Source organism: Pleurodeles waltl, chromosome 9, assembly GCF_031143425.1.
Source record: "Pleurodeles waltl isolate 20211129_DDA chromosome 9, aPleWal1.hap1.20221129, whole genome shotgun sequence".
In the NCBI taxonomy this organism is placed as follows: domain Eukaryota; kingdom Metazoa; phylum Chordata; class Amphibia; order Caudata; family Salamandridae; genus Pleurodeles; species Pleurodeles waltl.
Window position 1 is genome coordinate 405,678,096 of NC_090448.1, and position 18,136 is coordinate 405,696,231.

Below are 18,136 nucleotides of genomic sequence, written 5' to 3' on the forward strand. Positions count from 1 at the left end.
CATCCCCTCCCAGATAGCCACCCAAACCCATCAGTGATGCAACTGTTACTACATTGAACTCTGAGTGGAGAAGAAAGAGTGTTCTGCTGCTGAGACAATGGCAGATCATCAGCCAGTACTGCAGGTCTTTTTCAGTTCCCTGCAAGATCTAGAAAAGTGGTTCCCAACCTGTGGTCCGACACTGCTTAGAAAATGTAATCATTTTAACAGATTAGGGCCCCAGCTTTGATTAATGACTCAGTGGGGGGTCCTCACATTTCCAATAATGATAAACTGGGGGTCCACAGAAGTCAAAAGGTTGAGAACAACTGATCTAGACCATGTTGGAAAGTTTCCCTGATGCTGTGCCCACTAGGACTTCAGGTCCCACTGCAGAGCCAACATATGCCAGCAGGTATCTGTTATCACCAGGATGCAGAAGGCCATAAGGATGACCAGCCTTAGAGTCAGTCTCACTGAGATCAAGGATAGAGGCTTAAACATTGGAATCATAGCCTGAATAACCTGGACTCGATGGTCGAGAGGATTGGCCCAAACCTGCACTGTCCAGAAAAACTCAGATGAAAGGGAACATCTGAGGGGGAGTCGGGTGTGACTTCAGCACGTTGATAGTGAACCCTAGGAAGTGTCGGAGGTCCACCATAATCTGGAGGTGGGAGACGACTGCCTGTGGCTAGCCCTCCTTCAAGAAATCAATCAGTGGATTTGTAAAGCGCAGCTTATCACCCCAAGGGTTATCCAGGTGCTCTGGGAAGTTGCTATGGATCATTGGTACTCCTCAAAGAGCTAGGTCTTGAGCTTTTTCATGAAGTCAAGGCGGGTGCGCGATGTGCGAAGTTGGGGGAAGAGGGGTCATTCCAGAGCTTTGCAGCTAGGTAGGAGAAAGAGTGACCTCCGCTGTGGCTGCTTCAGATTCTCGGGTTCTAAGGTAAGGAATCTGCGACTAAAAAACTCTACCAGAACATATTGTTACTTTACTTTTTAAAAAAACAGAAATTCACTGACCTAACAAAGGTTAAAGGGATGTTATAGTTAGTTACAGTAGTAACATATTTGTTTATATTAAACAGAACCTCGAGAAATGCACTGAAAAATCCAAACGTTAACGCTGTTTTATAGTTAGGTGAAAATGTCAATTAAACATTTTAACCTAAAAAAATAACTGAAATTTACCGTCTATATCTAACTGAAGTAAGTATAACACACACCATCATCATGTACTGCTTATGACTTGACAAATCACATCACTCAAGACGTTCTATGACATCATTAGCATCACTGATAACATCTAAAATAACATAATTGATGACAACACTTTACAGGCCGAAGGTGTAAGTTATAGTTACTTCAATAAACTCTGGTGAATTTCTGTGTTTGTAGTTTAAAATGTAACATTTTAACTGACATTTTCACTCAACCATAACGTCGTTGTAACATTTAGTGTTTTTTCGGTGGATATATATTTGTAAACACAAGTACACGCCACAGCAGTAAAAGTAAATGTGGCCTAGTAATGCACGTTATTTGGAGCACTTGTACAAATAAATACTCGATAACTCATTTATTACTACAGTGCAAAGGTCAAATTCAAGTTTATAACAAAACCACAGCAACATTGAGAAGAGAAAATCCCTTTTTGCGCCTCACAGATTTATGCCACAATTAGTTTACAACAGGCAAACAACTCTCCTAAAGGTCACGATATCTCTTTAGTGTGATTTTAGTATGTTGGACGCCCTTAAAACCCTGAAACTTGACTTTGGTTTAATATTTTTGTTGAACAAATACACATGAAACATGTCATGTCATTACATCATAATACCAACCTCTGTGGAGCCTCACTATTTCTCATTGTTTATTTAACAATCTCTTCATCGAAGCTACAACAGAACTGGAATATTTAAAATTGCGGTCAGGGCATACTGTTAGCTAAAGAGGGGAGCAGAAACTTTAAACATTGCTCTTTGTTTAATGATGACGTGTCCACTCCAATTATAGCTGTCTTTTACTAACCCGGGGTCTTGGGAGCCATTTTCCTTCCTGACATTGGGCCATACCACATCCTTGCTCTACTCAGTGGCATGCACAACTCCCATCACATCGTTTCAAGGCCTTCGATGCTGTGTGACATATGCATTAATCTTTAAGGTTGAGTTTCAACACCCCAACCCCTTGCCCTCCTCCCCCCACAGAAGTCAAGCACTTTCTCAGTCGCTGTTTGGGCTTCTTGTGACACTGAAGTTAATCACTAGGTTGCTTAACAATCGTCCTGCCCGATGGCCTGCTGCAGGATATCATTATGCATCACTGTCTCTAAGCACTGCAATTCCCCAGCAACTGGTCATTATTCTCTGTTTACAAAACATTCAAGGGGGAGCTAAATTTAGAAAAGTGCAGAGGTGGCTTGAGATACAGTGGGTAAGCACCTGGTTGTGGGAGAGGAGAGAGAGAGCTGGGATGGAGGGAGACAGGTGAGAGAGAGAAAAAGCAAACCGGAGGGACTGGAAGTCTGGGATCCGTATCCAGTGATGTGTACACATCGTGGCCTATTTGCTGTGGGAGGCAAGCCTGCTCAATAACAGCAATTAAGGGCACTGTGTAAATTACCTGGCCTTTCTGGGAAAATAATCCCTCAAGCACTACATCTTAAGAGCTGCCTTCAGAAAACCATGACTATCACTTAGGGGTGGCATTTGAACTGATTATAAACATGTTGTTTTGGTCACATTTTTTGAAAATTGCGCTATAAAATGTACCATTTGGCACTTTAAAAAAAAATTCCTAAGGTGAAAAATCGTCCCCTCACTAAACGTTCTTATGTAGGGTTGCACTTGCTCGCTTGGTGGGATTCGGGATATACTACAGGGTGATAATTTATTTTTCTGGATAGCCCTTTGTTGCTAGTTCGAACCCTCACAAGTGTGGGGTGCCGGTTCCAAGTTTTAAAATCAGGTTATTTGTTCCCTTATCGGCCGTGTTTAATAACATGCTGCACCCAAGAGTTTTTGATCAATGTTGTTGAAGAAACAGATTCAATGGCTCCTCAGTGGGCTCAACGTTTGCTGTGATAAAACTTTCTGTAATGAAACCTATGTGATGTCACTTCCACTGTACTGTGATTTTGGAGAAGTTGTGGCAGTGAAGAGAGCTATAGTGTATGTTAGCCAAGGAGGCGGCTCCAGTAAAGACTTCGCCGTTGCACCCAGATGATGAAGTAGTAAACATATGGCCTCTTTGGAGTCACACTCTGCTTGAAATATCTCCTAATGCTCAGAAAATTAGGTAAGCCTCACTTTTCTAGACCCCCAACATCATTAAGCGTAGTCATTTATTGTGTTTTTGGCTCCTAGCGACATCAAAACCCTCCTATAATGCCATGACATTTGTCGCCATTTTGATTACTTTTTGGTTTCTTTTTAAGTGGTACTCTGTACATATTTTTAAGCCTTTCAGGTTTAACAGAGTAATAAGTCTAAATACAAGAGGGGGGAGGGACCGGGAGGTTATATGGTCCAGTGTACAGTCTCCCAACTATAGTAATATAAATAAAGGTACACTGTTCCAAAATGTTCTAACGACCTAAGAGACTGAAATCTCAAGAGCAAGAGCCCTCAAGCATCACAATGGATGACTAGCATCATCATTGGGACATGCTCCTCGCCAGGCCGGCACTGCAACGCCTGACGGGCTCCCCGAAAGGGGGTTCTAAGCCGTACCTTTCTGATAGTGACTGGTGGGTTCAAACTATACAGATAGAGGATACCTATATTCAGGCACCAGCACACATAGGAGAGAACAGAAGAAAATACTTAAACAGAGTAATAAACATAATGCCTCCAAGAGTACTACACTGGAAAGTGCATTTCTAAAAACAATGTCTGTTTTAAGATGTTCTGGACGCAATGTGATGCTAATTCACGCTGTGTAATGGGGAAGACTGAAACCTCTTAACCTTTTAACCCATAAACTGCACTGTGGAGGAGATGGATGGCATTACCATGGTTCATAATGTGACGCGTACCTGTGGCATCAGGTAAGTTACACAAACTAGCTGTGGGCTGGGAGACGGGAATATTGGGCAGGTGCAATTGGTTTCAGATCTAACTTTGAAGAGTTTAAAGATGCTGTTTATAGTCCGCAAGGATGCACCGGAGACCTTTTTGGACTTCTCTATAGGAATATTATATACTATATTATTATAGGAAGTCAAGGGCCTAGCCGTGGCCTGGGCTGTGTTCCCCTTCATGTCTCATTAAACCAAATTGCGTACATTCAACAATACCATGAAGGCAGAAATGAACACAGAATCAATACATAATCAACATATAATGTACACATTGGCTTGACTTTAAAAAAAAGCGAAGCAAGGGTATCTATTTCTAAAAATATCAGGGTAAGAGAATAGGATATAGCTCTCTATTATGCCTTATGGCTAGGCGGGTCAGCGCCCGGATGCCCTATGAGTAGCTGTGTGGTTTCCAAGTTCCATTTCATTCATTCAATAATGATTACAATGCACTAAGGCCAGTGATCAGTGGCATATCAGGCCCCAAGTCGGAGCCCTGGCATGCACAGTGGTGCACTGCTGACGAGGTTGTAGATAAGCCCAGATCTCACTAGGCCAGCTCTAAAGGCATCTGCTGGATCTGAGATAGGGTTACCTATGGCCTTCAACTTTTGAACCCTAACCATGATGATTAGTGCTGGAATTGAAAAAAAACATTCCAGGAACCCATAAATTGGGGGTCATGGTATGGCAACAAATAGGGGTGGAGTCACGAGGGGCAGCGCTTCTAAATCGTAGTCGGACAGTGAACTTGTGCATTAATTTTTTTTTAAAGCTACAAAAGAAATTGGCAGCTTGGTCAAATATAGGAGTAAATCTGTTCCAACTCACTTAAATGGTCAGAGAGAGAGGTTGCATTTTAAAATATCTTACAGGTTTTGAGGGGATTATAATGTCTACAAGTATGAACAAAATGTGATTCCTACATCTTGTAACCCTCATTGTCTTAACCCCTTAGCTGCCAGGCCTTTCCCCCTCGGGTGCCAGGCCTTTTTTTGGCTATTTGGAGCAGTTTTGTCCACATAAGCTACCCACGCCAAATTTGCGTAATTTTTTTCCAACATCCTATGGATTTTAAAGGTACCCAGAGTTTGCGGGTTCTCCTGGAGGAGACCAAGAAATTAGCCAAAATACAGCAAAAATGTCACTGTTTTTTTTTTTTTTTAATGGGAAAAAGGGCTTCAGGCGAATGCTTGTGGTTTTTCCCCTGAAAATGGCATCAACAAAGGGTATGCAGTGCTAAAATCACCATCTTCCCAGCTTTCAGGAACAGGCACATTTTGCAACACAATTTTGGCATTTTACTGGGACATACCCCATTGTTACTATTTTTTGTGCTTTTAGCCTCCTTCCAGTTAGTGACAGAAATGGGTGCGAACTCAATGCTGGATCCCAGAAAGCTAAACATTTCTGAAAAGTAGACAAAATTCTGAATTCAGCAAGGGGTCAATTGTGTAGATCCTACAAGGTGTTCCTACAGAAAATAACTGCTAAAATAAAAAAAATATAGAAATTGAGCTGAAAAAAACAGCCATTTCTCTCCACGTTTTACTCTGTAACTTTTTCCTGCCATGTCAGATTTTCAAAAGTAATATACCGTTACGTCTGCTGGACTCTTCTGGTTACAGGGCTATATAGGGCTTTTAGGTTCATCAAGAGCCCTAGGACCCAGAGCCAATAAAGGAGCTGCACCTAGCAATGGGTTTTCGTTGTATAACGGGTATAAAGCAATTAATTTGGTGAAATATAAAGAGCCAAAAATAGGTATCAAGAAAAGCTTTGTATTTCCAAAATGGGCACAAGATAAGGTGTTGAGAAGCAGTGGCTATTTGCACATCTCTGAATACCGGGGTCCCCATACTAGCATGTAAATTACAGGACATTTCTCAAATAGATGTCTTTTTTTACACACTGTCTTACATTTGGAAGGAAAAAATGTAGAGAAAGACAAGGGGCAATAACACTTGTTCTTCTATTCTGTGTTTACCCAAGTCTCCTAATAAAAATAGTACCTCACTTGCGTGGGTAGGCCTAATGCCCGCAACAGGAAACGCGACATGGACACATCACATTTTTACATTGAAATCTGATGTGGTTTTTTGGGAAAGTGCCTAGCTGTGGATTTTGGCCAATAGCTCAGCCGGCACCTCGTGAAACCTACCAAACCTGAGCATTTTTTAAAACTAGACAACTAGGAGAATCCAGGCTGGGGTGACTTGTGGAGCTCTCACAAGGTTCTGTTACCCAAAATCCTTTGGCAACAAAAATACTTTTTCCTCACATTTCGGTGACAGAAAGTTCTGGAATCTGAGAGCAGCCACAAATTCCTTTCCACCCAGCATCCCCCCAAGTCTCCTGATAAAAATGGTACCTCACTTGTGTAGGTAGGCCTAGAGCCCGCGACAGGGAATGCCCCAAGACACAACATGGACACATCGCATTTTCCCAAAGAAAACGGACTGTTTTTTTGCAAAGTGCATATTTGTGGATTTTGGCCTCTAGCTCAGCCGGCACCTAGGAAAACCTGGAAAATGTATACATTTCTGAAAACTAGCCACCTAGGGGAATTCAGAATGGGGTGACTTGTGGGGCTCTCACCAGGTTCTGCTACCCAGAATCCTTTGTAATCTTCACAATTTGGCAAAAAAAACACTTTTTCCTCATACTTCAGTGATAGAAAGTTCTGGAATCTAAGAGGAGCCACAAGTTTCCTTCCACCCAGCATTCCCCCAAATCTCCCGATAAAAATGGTACCTCACTTCTGTGGGTAGGACTAGTGTCCACAACAGGGAATGCCCCACAACACAATGTGGACACATTACATTTTCCTAAAGAAAACTGGCCTGTTCTTTGCAAAGTGCCTAACTGTGGATTTTGACCTCTAGCTCATCCGGCACCTAAGAAAACCTAGCAAACCTTGACATTTCTGAAAACTAGACACCCACGGAAACCCAGGATGGGATAACTTGTGGTGCTCTCACCAGGTTCTGTTACCCAGAATCCTTAGGAAACCTCAAGATTTGACAAAAAAAAACACATTTTCCTCACATTTCGGTGCTGCAAAGTCCTGGAATCTGAGGGGAGCCACAAACTTCCTTCTACCCAGCATTTCTCCAGGTCTCCCGATAAAAATGGTACCTCACTTGTATGGGTAGGCCTAGTGCACACAACAGGAAATGCCCCAAAACACTATGTGGTCACATCAAAATTACCAAATACAAAACTACCTGTTTTTGCAGGGGCACCTGCATTTTTGGTTGTGGGCTCAGCAGCCATCGAGGGAAACCTACCAAACCCAAACATTTCTGAAAACTAAGACAACTGAGGGAGTCCAGGCAGATGTGACTTGTGTGGATCCCCCAGTGTTTTCTTACCCAGAATCCCCAGCAAACCTCAAATTTAGCTAAAAATGACATTTTTCCCACATTTCTCTGTGGGATCACCGCACTGGCAAAATTTCCTACCACCCAACTTTCCCCTCAGTCTCCCGGTAAAAATGATACCTCACTTGTGTAGGTGGGCCAAGTGCCTATGACAGGGAAGAGCCAAAAACATGTAAAAAATGAGGGGGAACCAAAGCGGGTCCAAAAGGGCAGTTTGACAAAAAACGTTTTTAGGCTGACAAGTGGGGCAGATTTTTTATCAGTATAGATGCAACAATGCTGGGTGGTAGGAATTTTGTAGATTCCTTCCGATTCTGGAAGGGTCCATCACAAAAATGTGCGAAAAATGTGTGATTTCAAGCAAAGTTGGAGGTTTGCAGGGCATTGTGGTTAAGAAAATGGTGTGGGGTGCATGTGAAGTAGACAATCCTGGACTCACCCAGATGTTTAGTTTTCAGATGTGTCTAGGTCTTGCAGATTTTTCTACATGGTAGCGCCCCAAAGTCCAAAAAGTGCCGTCCTTATCCAAGTGAACAATTTTGAGAGTTAGACAAGTTCTCATGACCCAAATATAAAATCAAAACCCAAAATGATCAAATGTCCTTTTGCTTGCCGTGGGATAAGATGTTTTAGTGTGCGGGGGAGAGCTGAAAGACTTTTACCCCCCTTCAGTTGGGGTGGGGGCATAGCCATACCCATACTGGTTGGTAGCCACTATCTTTTCTTGAATTCCCTGGCATCTAGTAGGCTTTCTGACCCCCTAGCCCCCAGGGAATGGATCGGGGGTAATTGACCCACCTGCCCACCAGTGGGCAGAACAACTTTGTCCCCATTTATTTGGGGTGGCAGAAATGGCCTAAAATAAATTTGCCCCCCAGGGAAGCGACCCTTGCCGAAGGGGTTGCTCCCAATCTGTATGAAATAATAAAAAAAAATACCTGGTGCCAGATCGGCCTACTTAAATTAGGCCTGTCTGCCCCCAAGGGTGGCAGAAATGGCCTAAAATAAATTTGGCCCCCAGGGGAGCGACCCTTGCCTAACGGGTCCCTCCCCTTGTGTGAAATTGGCGCAAAAATAAAATCCCTGGTGTCTAGTGGTTTCTGCCCCACTTGGGGGCAGATTGGCCCAATAAAAATAGGCCGATCTGCCCCCAAGGGGGGCAGAAATGGCCTAAAAGGATTTTCCCCCCAGGGGAGGGACCCTTGCCATGCAATGCTTTTGCATTTCTCTTCCGTGTGGAGGGGCCAGCCTCTGCTGAGTTCAGCGCGATTTGTGCGCTGATGTCATCAGATGCCACAAGGGTTCGGGATGGAAGGGGAAGCGATTCCCCTTCATCCTGCTCATGGGAGGGAGGTGCGAGGCCCTCGGGGGGAGCGCTAGCGCTTCCACTGAGGGCCCATACTAGGGCGTAACGGTTACGTCCTCTGCACCCGAGCGGTGCAAACGAGGACGTAACCGTTACGACCCGGGCACCAGAAGATTTAAGTAACATTTCCTGTACATTTATTTATACACTTGTATTATGTATTGTGTCTGTGTGTATGTGATGTAAAGCACTCTGACTCCCTGCAATGGGATGAGTAGTGTTATAAAATAATTAAATTAAAAAATAAATGAGTAGGTGCCATTTTAATTATAATTTTCGTAATTATTCATACACACTGATAAATCTTGCATTCTTACAGTTCATGCACATTTCTTTCATGAGGCATTGAATGCCGCCAAATCTTACTTTCTCTAAAGTACTTGTGAAGTGATGAGCTGTGTGCCTTTGTTTTCTTCTACTGCATTGGCATCTAGGTCTTAAGGCTCCAGGTGGCTTCCAGGCCAGTGATACTTGAAATAAGAAAGGCTGGTGGCCCTTTAATGCAGGTCTTTGATTTAGGCCTGGCAAGAAGAGGAAAAAAGAAAGCCCCCTTTCCACCTGCATGTTGCTTCTCCAAATGGAATGCAGTCAACATGTGGGCACTGCTGAACTATGTCCTGGTGATGGAAAATGACACCAGGTCAAATTCAGCATTTTTCCCTGGGCCCAGAAATAGTTCCTAGAACCGGGATCTGGTGGGATCCGCCTGATTTCCAGCACTGATTTTGATCATACATTTTGATCATACAGTGCTGGTCTGGGAACCAAAAAGAGCTTTGACAAAGATGGAGTACCGGGCCCTGGCAGACCAATCCCTTGCAACTGAGTTTGGAAGGGCTTTTCCTCCTTGAAAAATTGGTAAAAATAGGCCTGTGTACCTGACTGCTTTCCAAGTATATCAATTGATTTTATCGCTAGGTCTGAAACTAACTGAATATTCCAATACCTCATGATCTGATCCAAGTGCACTGTGTCTCTGTTGCAGCATATCGCTTGTGCACCTGTACATAAACAATATGCTTGACATGAACTATCGAATGCGCAGCCGACAAATTTTTGTGTTGCTGCAGAAGTAGCACCTGTCTGATGCAGTGTGACCCCAGGAAGAAAAATGCCCTTCAAAACCCATGGTTCCAGTGAAAGAGAGCAATTTTAAATATTGCGCTTGAAAAACTTTCCGTCATTGTTATTGTGTTATTCACCAGCTCATTAGACTGTAAGCACCAGAAAATAAAGCACCATCACAATTGATGCCAACCTTCCTGGGAGCTTCTCTATACCAGTTCTAGAGGAAATGAATGTATTCTAGGTTGCCTCAGTAATTTGAGAGGTTGAACTGATATTGACCTCGTGCGTCATCATCTCCATTTGCAACAATTTCTAACAAATTGGAAATGTTAAGGGTCCAGACAATGTAGGAAGACTAGTATTCCTTGTCAATAGATTATTTCGCGTTGCACTGCACATGCCCTTCACTAGCAACGCTCCTCAGGACAGATTATTTTCCTAAAAAGGAGAACAGCAACTCAACAGAAAGTATGGTTGATCTTTATTTCAGAATGTTTTTTTTCCGTGCCCCAAAGTAGAAGACAATTTCACAATTATCTAGTGCAAAAATACAAAAGCAGGATCCCACAAACTTAATTGAAAACATCTGAACTTTCTCAATCCAGTGAATATTCTCACTGGCAGTACACATTTTATAGTTTAAGTATTCATCTATCACCCGCAGAGAAAAGAAAATGATTTGTTGTCCAAGAACCTACTACCATTTATCTGTGTGTTTCCCAGGAATTTCTGCTGACAATATTGACTTATAGTGTACAAAATCAGCTGTGAAAATTACATGAAGGAACCCGCTACAGCAGAAATATGAAGAAAATCAATATAGGAGATTGGAAGATATCAGAAGGAACTAAACATAGGACATGTGAATAAACACACCACACTACAGGAGACATGGGAACGAGCCAACTATGAAAAATATTAAAGTAAATCAAGTATGGGGATATGTATGAGAATGACACCTGGCAGATAAAGGGGAAAGAAGTACTACACACGAGAATGAAAGAACTAAAGGAGATAAGAGGATGAATCAACTTGAAGAGATGAGAAAAGGAACTAATTACAGACGATCTGGGGAGAATCTACATACAGACAATATTGGAGAAACAACTATAGGAGAAGTAGGAATAAATACAACATGGAACATACAGTGGTGGACCACCTGATTGAGATCTTGGGATGGACGAACAATAAGAGATGCAGGAAAACATCAACTACTGGCCATATGCGACATATTCAATATCAACAGAACTAATTAATCATGGAAAATGTAAAAATGAAAAACGAGACATGGTATGGATTCTACAATGGAAAACATAGGGAGGATTGCATGTTGAAGGATGTAACATGGAACCAACTACAAAAGATATGGGAAGAGATCATCTGTAGGAAATAGTAGAACAATTGAACTATGGAAGTTTTGAAAAGGAACCAGTTATTGCAGATATGAGTCATAACCATATTTAGAATATATGCAAAGTAATCATCTATGGACAAAAATTAGAACAACTGGGAGGGAAATAGGTTAAGATGTCAACTTTGGAACATATGACAGAAAACCAACTATAAGAGTTGTATAACTGGCCCAACTATAAGGGGAAATGAGGATGAGCAAAGTGTATGAGATATGTGAATACACCACTAAAGGGTTGTAAGAATCAATTAACTATGGGTGAAATGTGATGGAATCAACAAGAGACATTATGACGTACGGTCCATATATGAGGAAGGTAAGGAACTTACTCTGTGGCAAAAAGAGTACCAACCACAGGTTGTAAAGGAAGGAGGTGATTGGAGTTTGGAAAAACAGCCAACTATAGCAGACAAAGGGCCAGATGTAGCAAGCAGTTTTGCCCATTCTATGCCTATGGGAAAATGTGTTCGTACATATGGCCCAAAAAGAGTAATCAACTATGGGGGAAACAGAGACAACAAAACTGTGCAATGTATGAGAATGAAACAACTATGAAAGATATTGAGTGGAAATAACTACAGCAGAAATGGGATTGCACTACCAATGGGTGATACCCAGAAGAATCAGGTCTTGGTAATTTGGGGCGCAACCAACTATAGAGAAATCCATTTCAAGTGCTTGGGAGAAATAATCTACCTTAATGCTCAAAGAGAGAGTAATGAGCTATGGAGACATTTGACAAACTTAATCGTTGGTCGAGATAGAATGTTCCAAGCAAACATGTAGCCAGAACTGGCAGATCACCATGTGGACTCTCAAAACGGAGCCTGAGAACTATGTGTTGGTGATGCAAGTCCTCCTCAATGCTCTTCTATTCTATGGCTTCCCAGGGAAAGATTTTCCCAAGGGATTAGAGAACACCTCTAGGTCTTTCTTAAAATATACTCTGCATTCATCATGTCCATCTATCTGCACTTGCATGATTTCACCACCATGTTGGAAAGCTGTTCCACCTTGGGTTTTCGGCCCACGTAGTAGATTATTGTGAGAGGCTCCAGGTCTTGTGGAACACAGCATGGTGCGGCAGATGCATCTGGGTTCAACTTGTTGTACAGGGGGAGCACCTACAAGTAAGGAAAAAGAGAGGTGATTAATCTGATTGGGTCAATCCTAGGCAAGAACAAATAAGTCATACTCAAGCTGTACAGGTAATCCGCCCAAAGAGAGAACAAGAGATGCTTAAGCATTGAGACTGAACTCCTGTCTGATGTTATTAAGTGCCATGATGGGGTAGGTGGTCATGGTTCAAGATGATCTCCCTCCTCACTTTCTGTACATCCTACAAATATATCTACTTATACTAACACCCACATTCTTTACAGACCTGCAGTCTTCAGTAAGCAACTTCCTCCCAGGCAGCAAGCAACCACGGGTGTCCTTCTTGAAATGTCAGCAATCACCATACAAGACAGGACTGGGATGGGCGTATGTGAAACTGTACTACAGGGCCTCTCAGCTGGTTCCTATCAATGACTGTTTTTTGGTGGTAGATGGATATCCTCCAAATAGACTGGAAATTGGCTTCATTGCCAGGTATGGTTTGTTCAACCTGATTTATAGCAAGATAGTGCCTCACGCATTCCCAGTGATCACTAGACTACTATAGCTTTGCTGACATGAGGCCCTCAAACACGTCAAGTGGCATGGCCCATCCACTGCAGTGACCCGCCTTTGGCTGGGCACATTGCAAATCAGACAGCAATATTGACTAGATTCTGCCAATAGGACTTGACTAGTATCTCAAACCTTGGTGACATCTGGTGCCATGATCACATCAATTACTTTGCAGATCTGACAGAAGACTTCCTACTTCACAGAACACAATTCTTTCAATTCCTGCAGCTGAGACATGCCTTAGAAAGCTATGGTGACAAGCTAAACACAGCCCACCTCGAGTTCAGCCCTCAAGAGGCAAAACTCATCCTAGAGTCCTGTTCTATAGTCACGTATTACAATAAAATGATATATATGCATATTTCCCTTTAGACAATGGCACAGATCTTTGAGTTCCACTCCAGGCCATAACCATTGCATGTCAAACCAGAAAATCTGTCAACACTCAGGGCATCATTACTATTTCGGCAGATGGCAAAGCCTGTCTGCCAAAATTCCGGCGGGGAGGTTGCCGCCATTGTGGCTACCTCCCTGCCAGGCCCATTACAAGTTTCCCACTGGGTCAGCGGGCGGAACCTCAATTTCCGCCCACTGGCCCAGCGGGAAACGTCCTACGGCATTGTCTCTGGCTCGTAATGAAGCTGGTGGCAATGCTGTAGTGCATAGGGTGCACCAGCACCAGTTGCAATGTTCACTGTCTGCAGAGCAGACAGTGAACATTGAGATGGTTCTGGCCAGCGAGCCCCTGCACTGGTCATGCCAAGTACATGGGCAGTGCAGGGGCCTCCCTGTGGCCTCCTGCACCCCTTCTCTGCCATCCTTTTCATGACAGTATTACCGCCATGAAATCGCTGGTGGAGAAGGGAGTCGTAATCCCCAGGGCAGAGCTGCTTGCCCTGGGGATTGCAGCGCTGCCCTGGTGGAAAAGGACCACCACGACTGCCACACCGCTGGAACGACTAATCCGGGCCGTGCTGGCGGTCCGACAGCGGCACGACCACAGCAGTCATAATGTGGTGCTCGGACCACCGCATTGGCGGTGGCCCGACTGCCACCGCGAGTCTGGTGGTCAGCAGACCACCAGACTCGTAGTGAGGCCCTCAGTGGTGCAGCAAAACAATTTTATCTAAAATTACCATAGTCATATACTAGTCTTAATGATAACAACAATATATATAAAAAAAAGCCATGCAACTAAAATTATAAAAACCTAAACACCTTGATATCTGCCAAGGCTTCATTTGGTCTGGGGGCAAATAGCTGAATGCACTAGTTCATCTGGAACTGCATGATGTGACAGCTGAGCAACCCCTGTTTTTTATAAAGGATTATAACCCATTTTGTATTAATATCTTTCTGTCTTCAAATGTCCTAATAATAGCTAATTATAGTTCAAGGGAATGTGTTCTATAACTTACCCATATCACATATTCAACATCATTTGCCTTTTCTTTGCACATTACTAAGTCAACCTTGCCTCTTATTTCGGTTTTGAACTAACACTTCATTCCAGTGACCATGGTGACAGCCACCTTATATGCGTTAATTGGCATATAACGGAGCCAATCTGACTCTCACAGTTAATCCAGTGCTCCTCAAGATATGGATGGGTGATTACATCTCCTGAATTGCTCCTACTAAGACCACAAAGGAGAGACAGATACCACCTTACCCTTTTTCTCTTCATCCTGGGACAACCAGACTCCTGAGAGCAAGAGCTATGTGGTCAGACTTTCTGCTTTGGACCAAAGATCCAATTGACCACCACCCTTATCTCCTCTAAAAAGTTATCTTTGAATAGGTATGGAACCTGTAAGTTCTCCTTATCCATTAGAGACCACCAGTGGCTGTAATTGAGAATCCGGAGGTAACAAATATGGACCTACAAGAATATCGACTGCAGAATATCAGCCAAAACTATATTGTGAATGTGGGAAAACTGGGCTTATTGCAGAGGCCCCCTAACTTTTGCCCCCGTTTTTCACTTTTTGCTGGTGCTTTGCTGACTGGTGGTGCCCTGGGCACTGCTAACAAATCCCAGGGCCTTTGCTCTGTGTAAAATGAGTACGCAACTTAGGCTAATTATAATTGGCTGCATCAACCTACCTTTAAGTCCCTAGTATATGGTAGGGCACATAGGTTTCGGGACCCTAGCATAGGTGGTGCCCCCATAGGTGCACTGCTGAGGTGCCCAGTGTCATTTTGAAGGCAGGCCTGCCTTGCTGGCTGTTTTTAATTTAAAGTTACCTTCAAATTCGACTTTGGAATTAAAAGTAGTTCCAAAGTCATAAACTACCTTATTTTTGCATATACGTCACCCCTAAGGTGTGCCCTAAGTGCCTCTAGGGTTATGTGCTATGTAACTATAAGCATGGACTATATAAAAGAGGTTTTATGAGCCCTGGTGATGAAAAAATAGCCAAATTTGCTTCCCCTCACCGTAGTAAATGAGCTCCATAGTCTAACATGGGGATTCTTTATTTTTAATTATTAAAGTCTCAAAAGGAGCTAGATATGTCAAGTTTCATATCAAATAAATCCAACAATTTGCCATTGTTGAATTTAATATAACTAGATCAGTGTAGGTGTTTTAGAACCCTACCTGAAAGTTGCCAACTTCAGCACTGTAGTGCCCTTCTCTGATTGGCCAGCCTTCATGAGGTGTGAAGTGGCCTGGACTGAGGACAAAGGAAGTGCCTGGGGGAGGAGTGGTGATACAGGAATGGGGGAGAGCAGTCAAACTGGACTTCAAAGCAGGGAAGGACATTTGGAGCAGCTCAGGACGCCCAGCATTTCCTGCAAACCCAGACAACCAGGTGCCCCCTTGATTAGATTAGGAGAGGGCAAGAAAAGGGTGTGATAGGGAATTTCAGCCACAGCAGTGGGTGGACTCAGCAAGACCTAACCTCCAAAACTGAATTTCTGCCATTTTGGATTGTTAATGAATGTTGCTCTCTGGGATTGATTTTTGCCACACTTCCGAGGAAGTGGTCATCTAAGAGGGTGTGGCCTGTCTGAGATTGGAGGGTTGGCCCTCCTGCTTTCCATCCCAGGAGCAGGGATAAATATGGCAGAGTTGCACCCACACCTCAGATCCCTACCAGGAACAAAGACAAGAAGAAGAAGGACTGCCCTGCTAGACCTCTGACCTGCACTTGGACACTTCACTCTGAATGACTGCACCATCTGTACACTTGGGTTTCACCACAAAATGGACTTCGCCAGGCTTCAACTGGTTCAAGAAGGAACTCCCTGTTTACTACAGGTAGGGAATAGCTAACCAGAGTCACCTGCATCAAAACCTGAAGAAACTAAGCAGCTGACCACTGTCCAGTGGTCATTTTTGGATTTTGAAGTCCTAACCCTCAAGGAGAAACTCAGAGCTTCTGGAATCTTGGGGTGATCTCCTGAAGAACCTTCAAATACCTTCTGGAAGAAGATTCAGAAGTTTGGAGAAGATTGGAGAATTTTTGGGGAAAAAAAAGCTCCATAAAGGGACCAACCCAGCGTTGTGAGTAAAGCCATCTTACGCCGACCTCAACCCGATCTGACTTGCAGGTTTGTCTTGCTGAAAAGCTCCAGAGCCCCAAACTATCAGGATTTCATGGGGGCTCCTGGAAAGGCAATCTGGTGACGTTGACTCAAAATCAGCTTGCTGTGGAGGGTCGTCTGACGTTGGAGAGAAAAAGTTGCAAAAAAAAATACAAAGTCCGAACATTTACAGTTAACCGGGACTTCCAGGGCAGCATATCCAAGGAGGGCTCCAGGGACATCAGATCAAATTTCAGCTTTAGCCCCGACGAAGATTTCCGTCCAGAAAAATAATCTAAGTCCGAAGGTAGAATTCTTCAACAAGGTCCCCTGCAACGAGTATCCGAAGAGGGCCCCCCCAGAGGTCGGATCGGATTTGTTACTTCGTCCCGGTGAGAAACATCTTCAAGAAAAAGCCTACGTCAGAAGGTAAAACCTTAATCAAGGCCTCCTACTTGCTGTAACCAAGCAGGACTCCATCACTGCCCTGTACCTCAAGACGATGCAGGCTTCAATTTGTGAAGTGACCATTGATCTCACAATACCAGTGTCCTGCTGGAGTCCTGCCATACCTTGTGGGGGTCAGGGTACCCAGTTCCCCTGTCCTCTAATGGCTGGCGGAACATTTCTCTTTATGTTGCTGCAGGCCAATCGGACTGACGGCCAAAAAAGCCCTCTCTGCCAATTAGAATGTTCTATATAAATATGGGACATTTATCATCATTCTCTGTGAAATATGGACTACATCTTAATCACAGCTTTCAAACCAATCTGCACAGCTTTACTGCTGTTTATGCTGTAAGATTATGTGGCATGGAGGACCATGTTATATGGCAAGATAGGTTTTCATAATTAAGAGGCAAAAACCTTAAATTTTGTGGGCTATTCTCTGGGAGTATTACTTTCATCCATTTTATCTAGAATATTTTTTTGTGAAATCTGCAAATTTTGCAAATGAGACAAATTATGTGGCAACTGCAGTTAAATCCATAAATATGTGGTAAACTCTGCAGCCAAAGAAGCGCATTAATCCGCTGACCCTCACCATTGTCCATTGTACTATCAATAATCTATTAATGAAATGCAAACCTAAATATTCTGATGGCAATCTTTGCTCATTGCTAGCTGTAATTTAAAGGAAACACCTTTTTCAAGATAAATATTCCAAAATAAGCATGTAATATATAAAATACACAAGTGAAATTTACAAAGTATTAATACAGACCCTTTGGCTGCCAGTTCACAGTGCTTTGCCTGCAGTTAAGGTAAGATTTGTATCCGTATGCTCATGCTGTTCGAACTTGTATTTATGGTTCATTGTTGCAAGGTCTCTATTATGAGGTGACTGCTTTAAACAAATGCGCTCGACATGCTTTACGGACAGAGGTTCCAGTATATAAAGGTGTACACATTTGACAATTTAAGGCTACCTGTAGTGCTCCAGAACGCTCTCTGATTAGATGCAAATACTTGCAGAAGCTTGAAAGCACAATTGATAATCCTCAGCTTTCAAAATAAAATGGTCACAACAAATCACAACTAGAAGAAACGTTTCACTAAACTGTGCAATTTTAGGTGTCATTTCTTTCAGGCATCAGTGTACTAAAAAGACTTTGATACATGCTAGTAGTTCCAAA

The 18,136-nt window shown here is 43.1% G+C and overlaps 1 protein-coding gene across 1 annotated transcript in view; it reads right to left on the bottom strand.

Moving 5' to 3' along the window:
• Positions 1-10,347: 10,347 nt before the first annotated feature.
• The window catches only part of LOC138259406 (transforming growth factor beta-2 proprotein-like), a 54,521-nt gene continuing 46,732 nt past the window's right edge, over positions 10,348-18,136 (bottom strand). Inside the window, exon 7 of the mRNA XM_069207151.1 lies at positions 10,348-12,418. Coding sequence (XP_069063252.1) covers positions 12,260-12,418 — 159 coding nt within the window. The 3' untranslated portion in view covers positions 10,348-12,259. The remainder of the gene's footprint in view (positions 12,419-18,136) is intronic.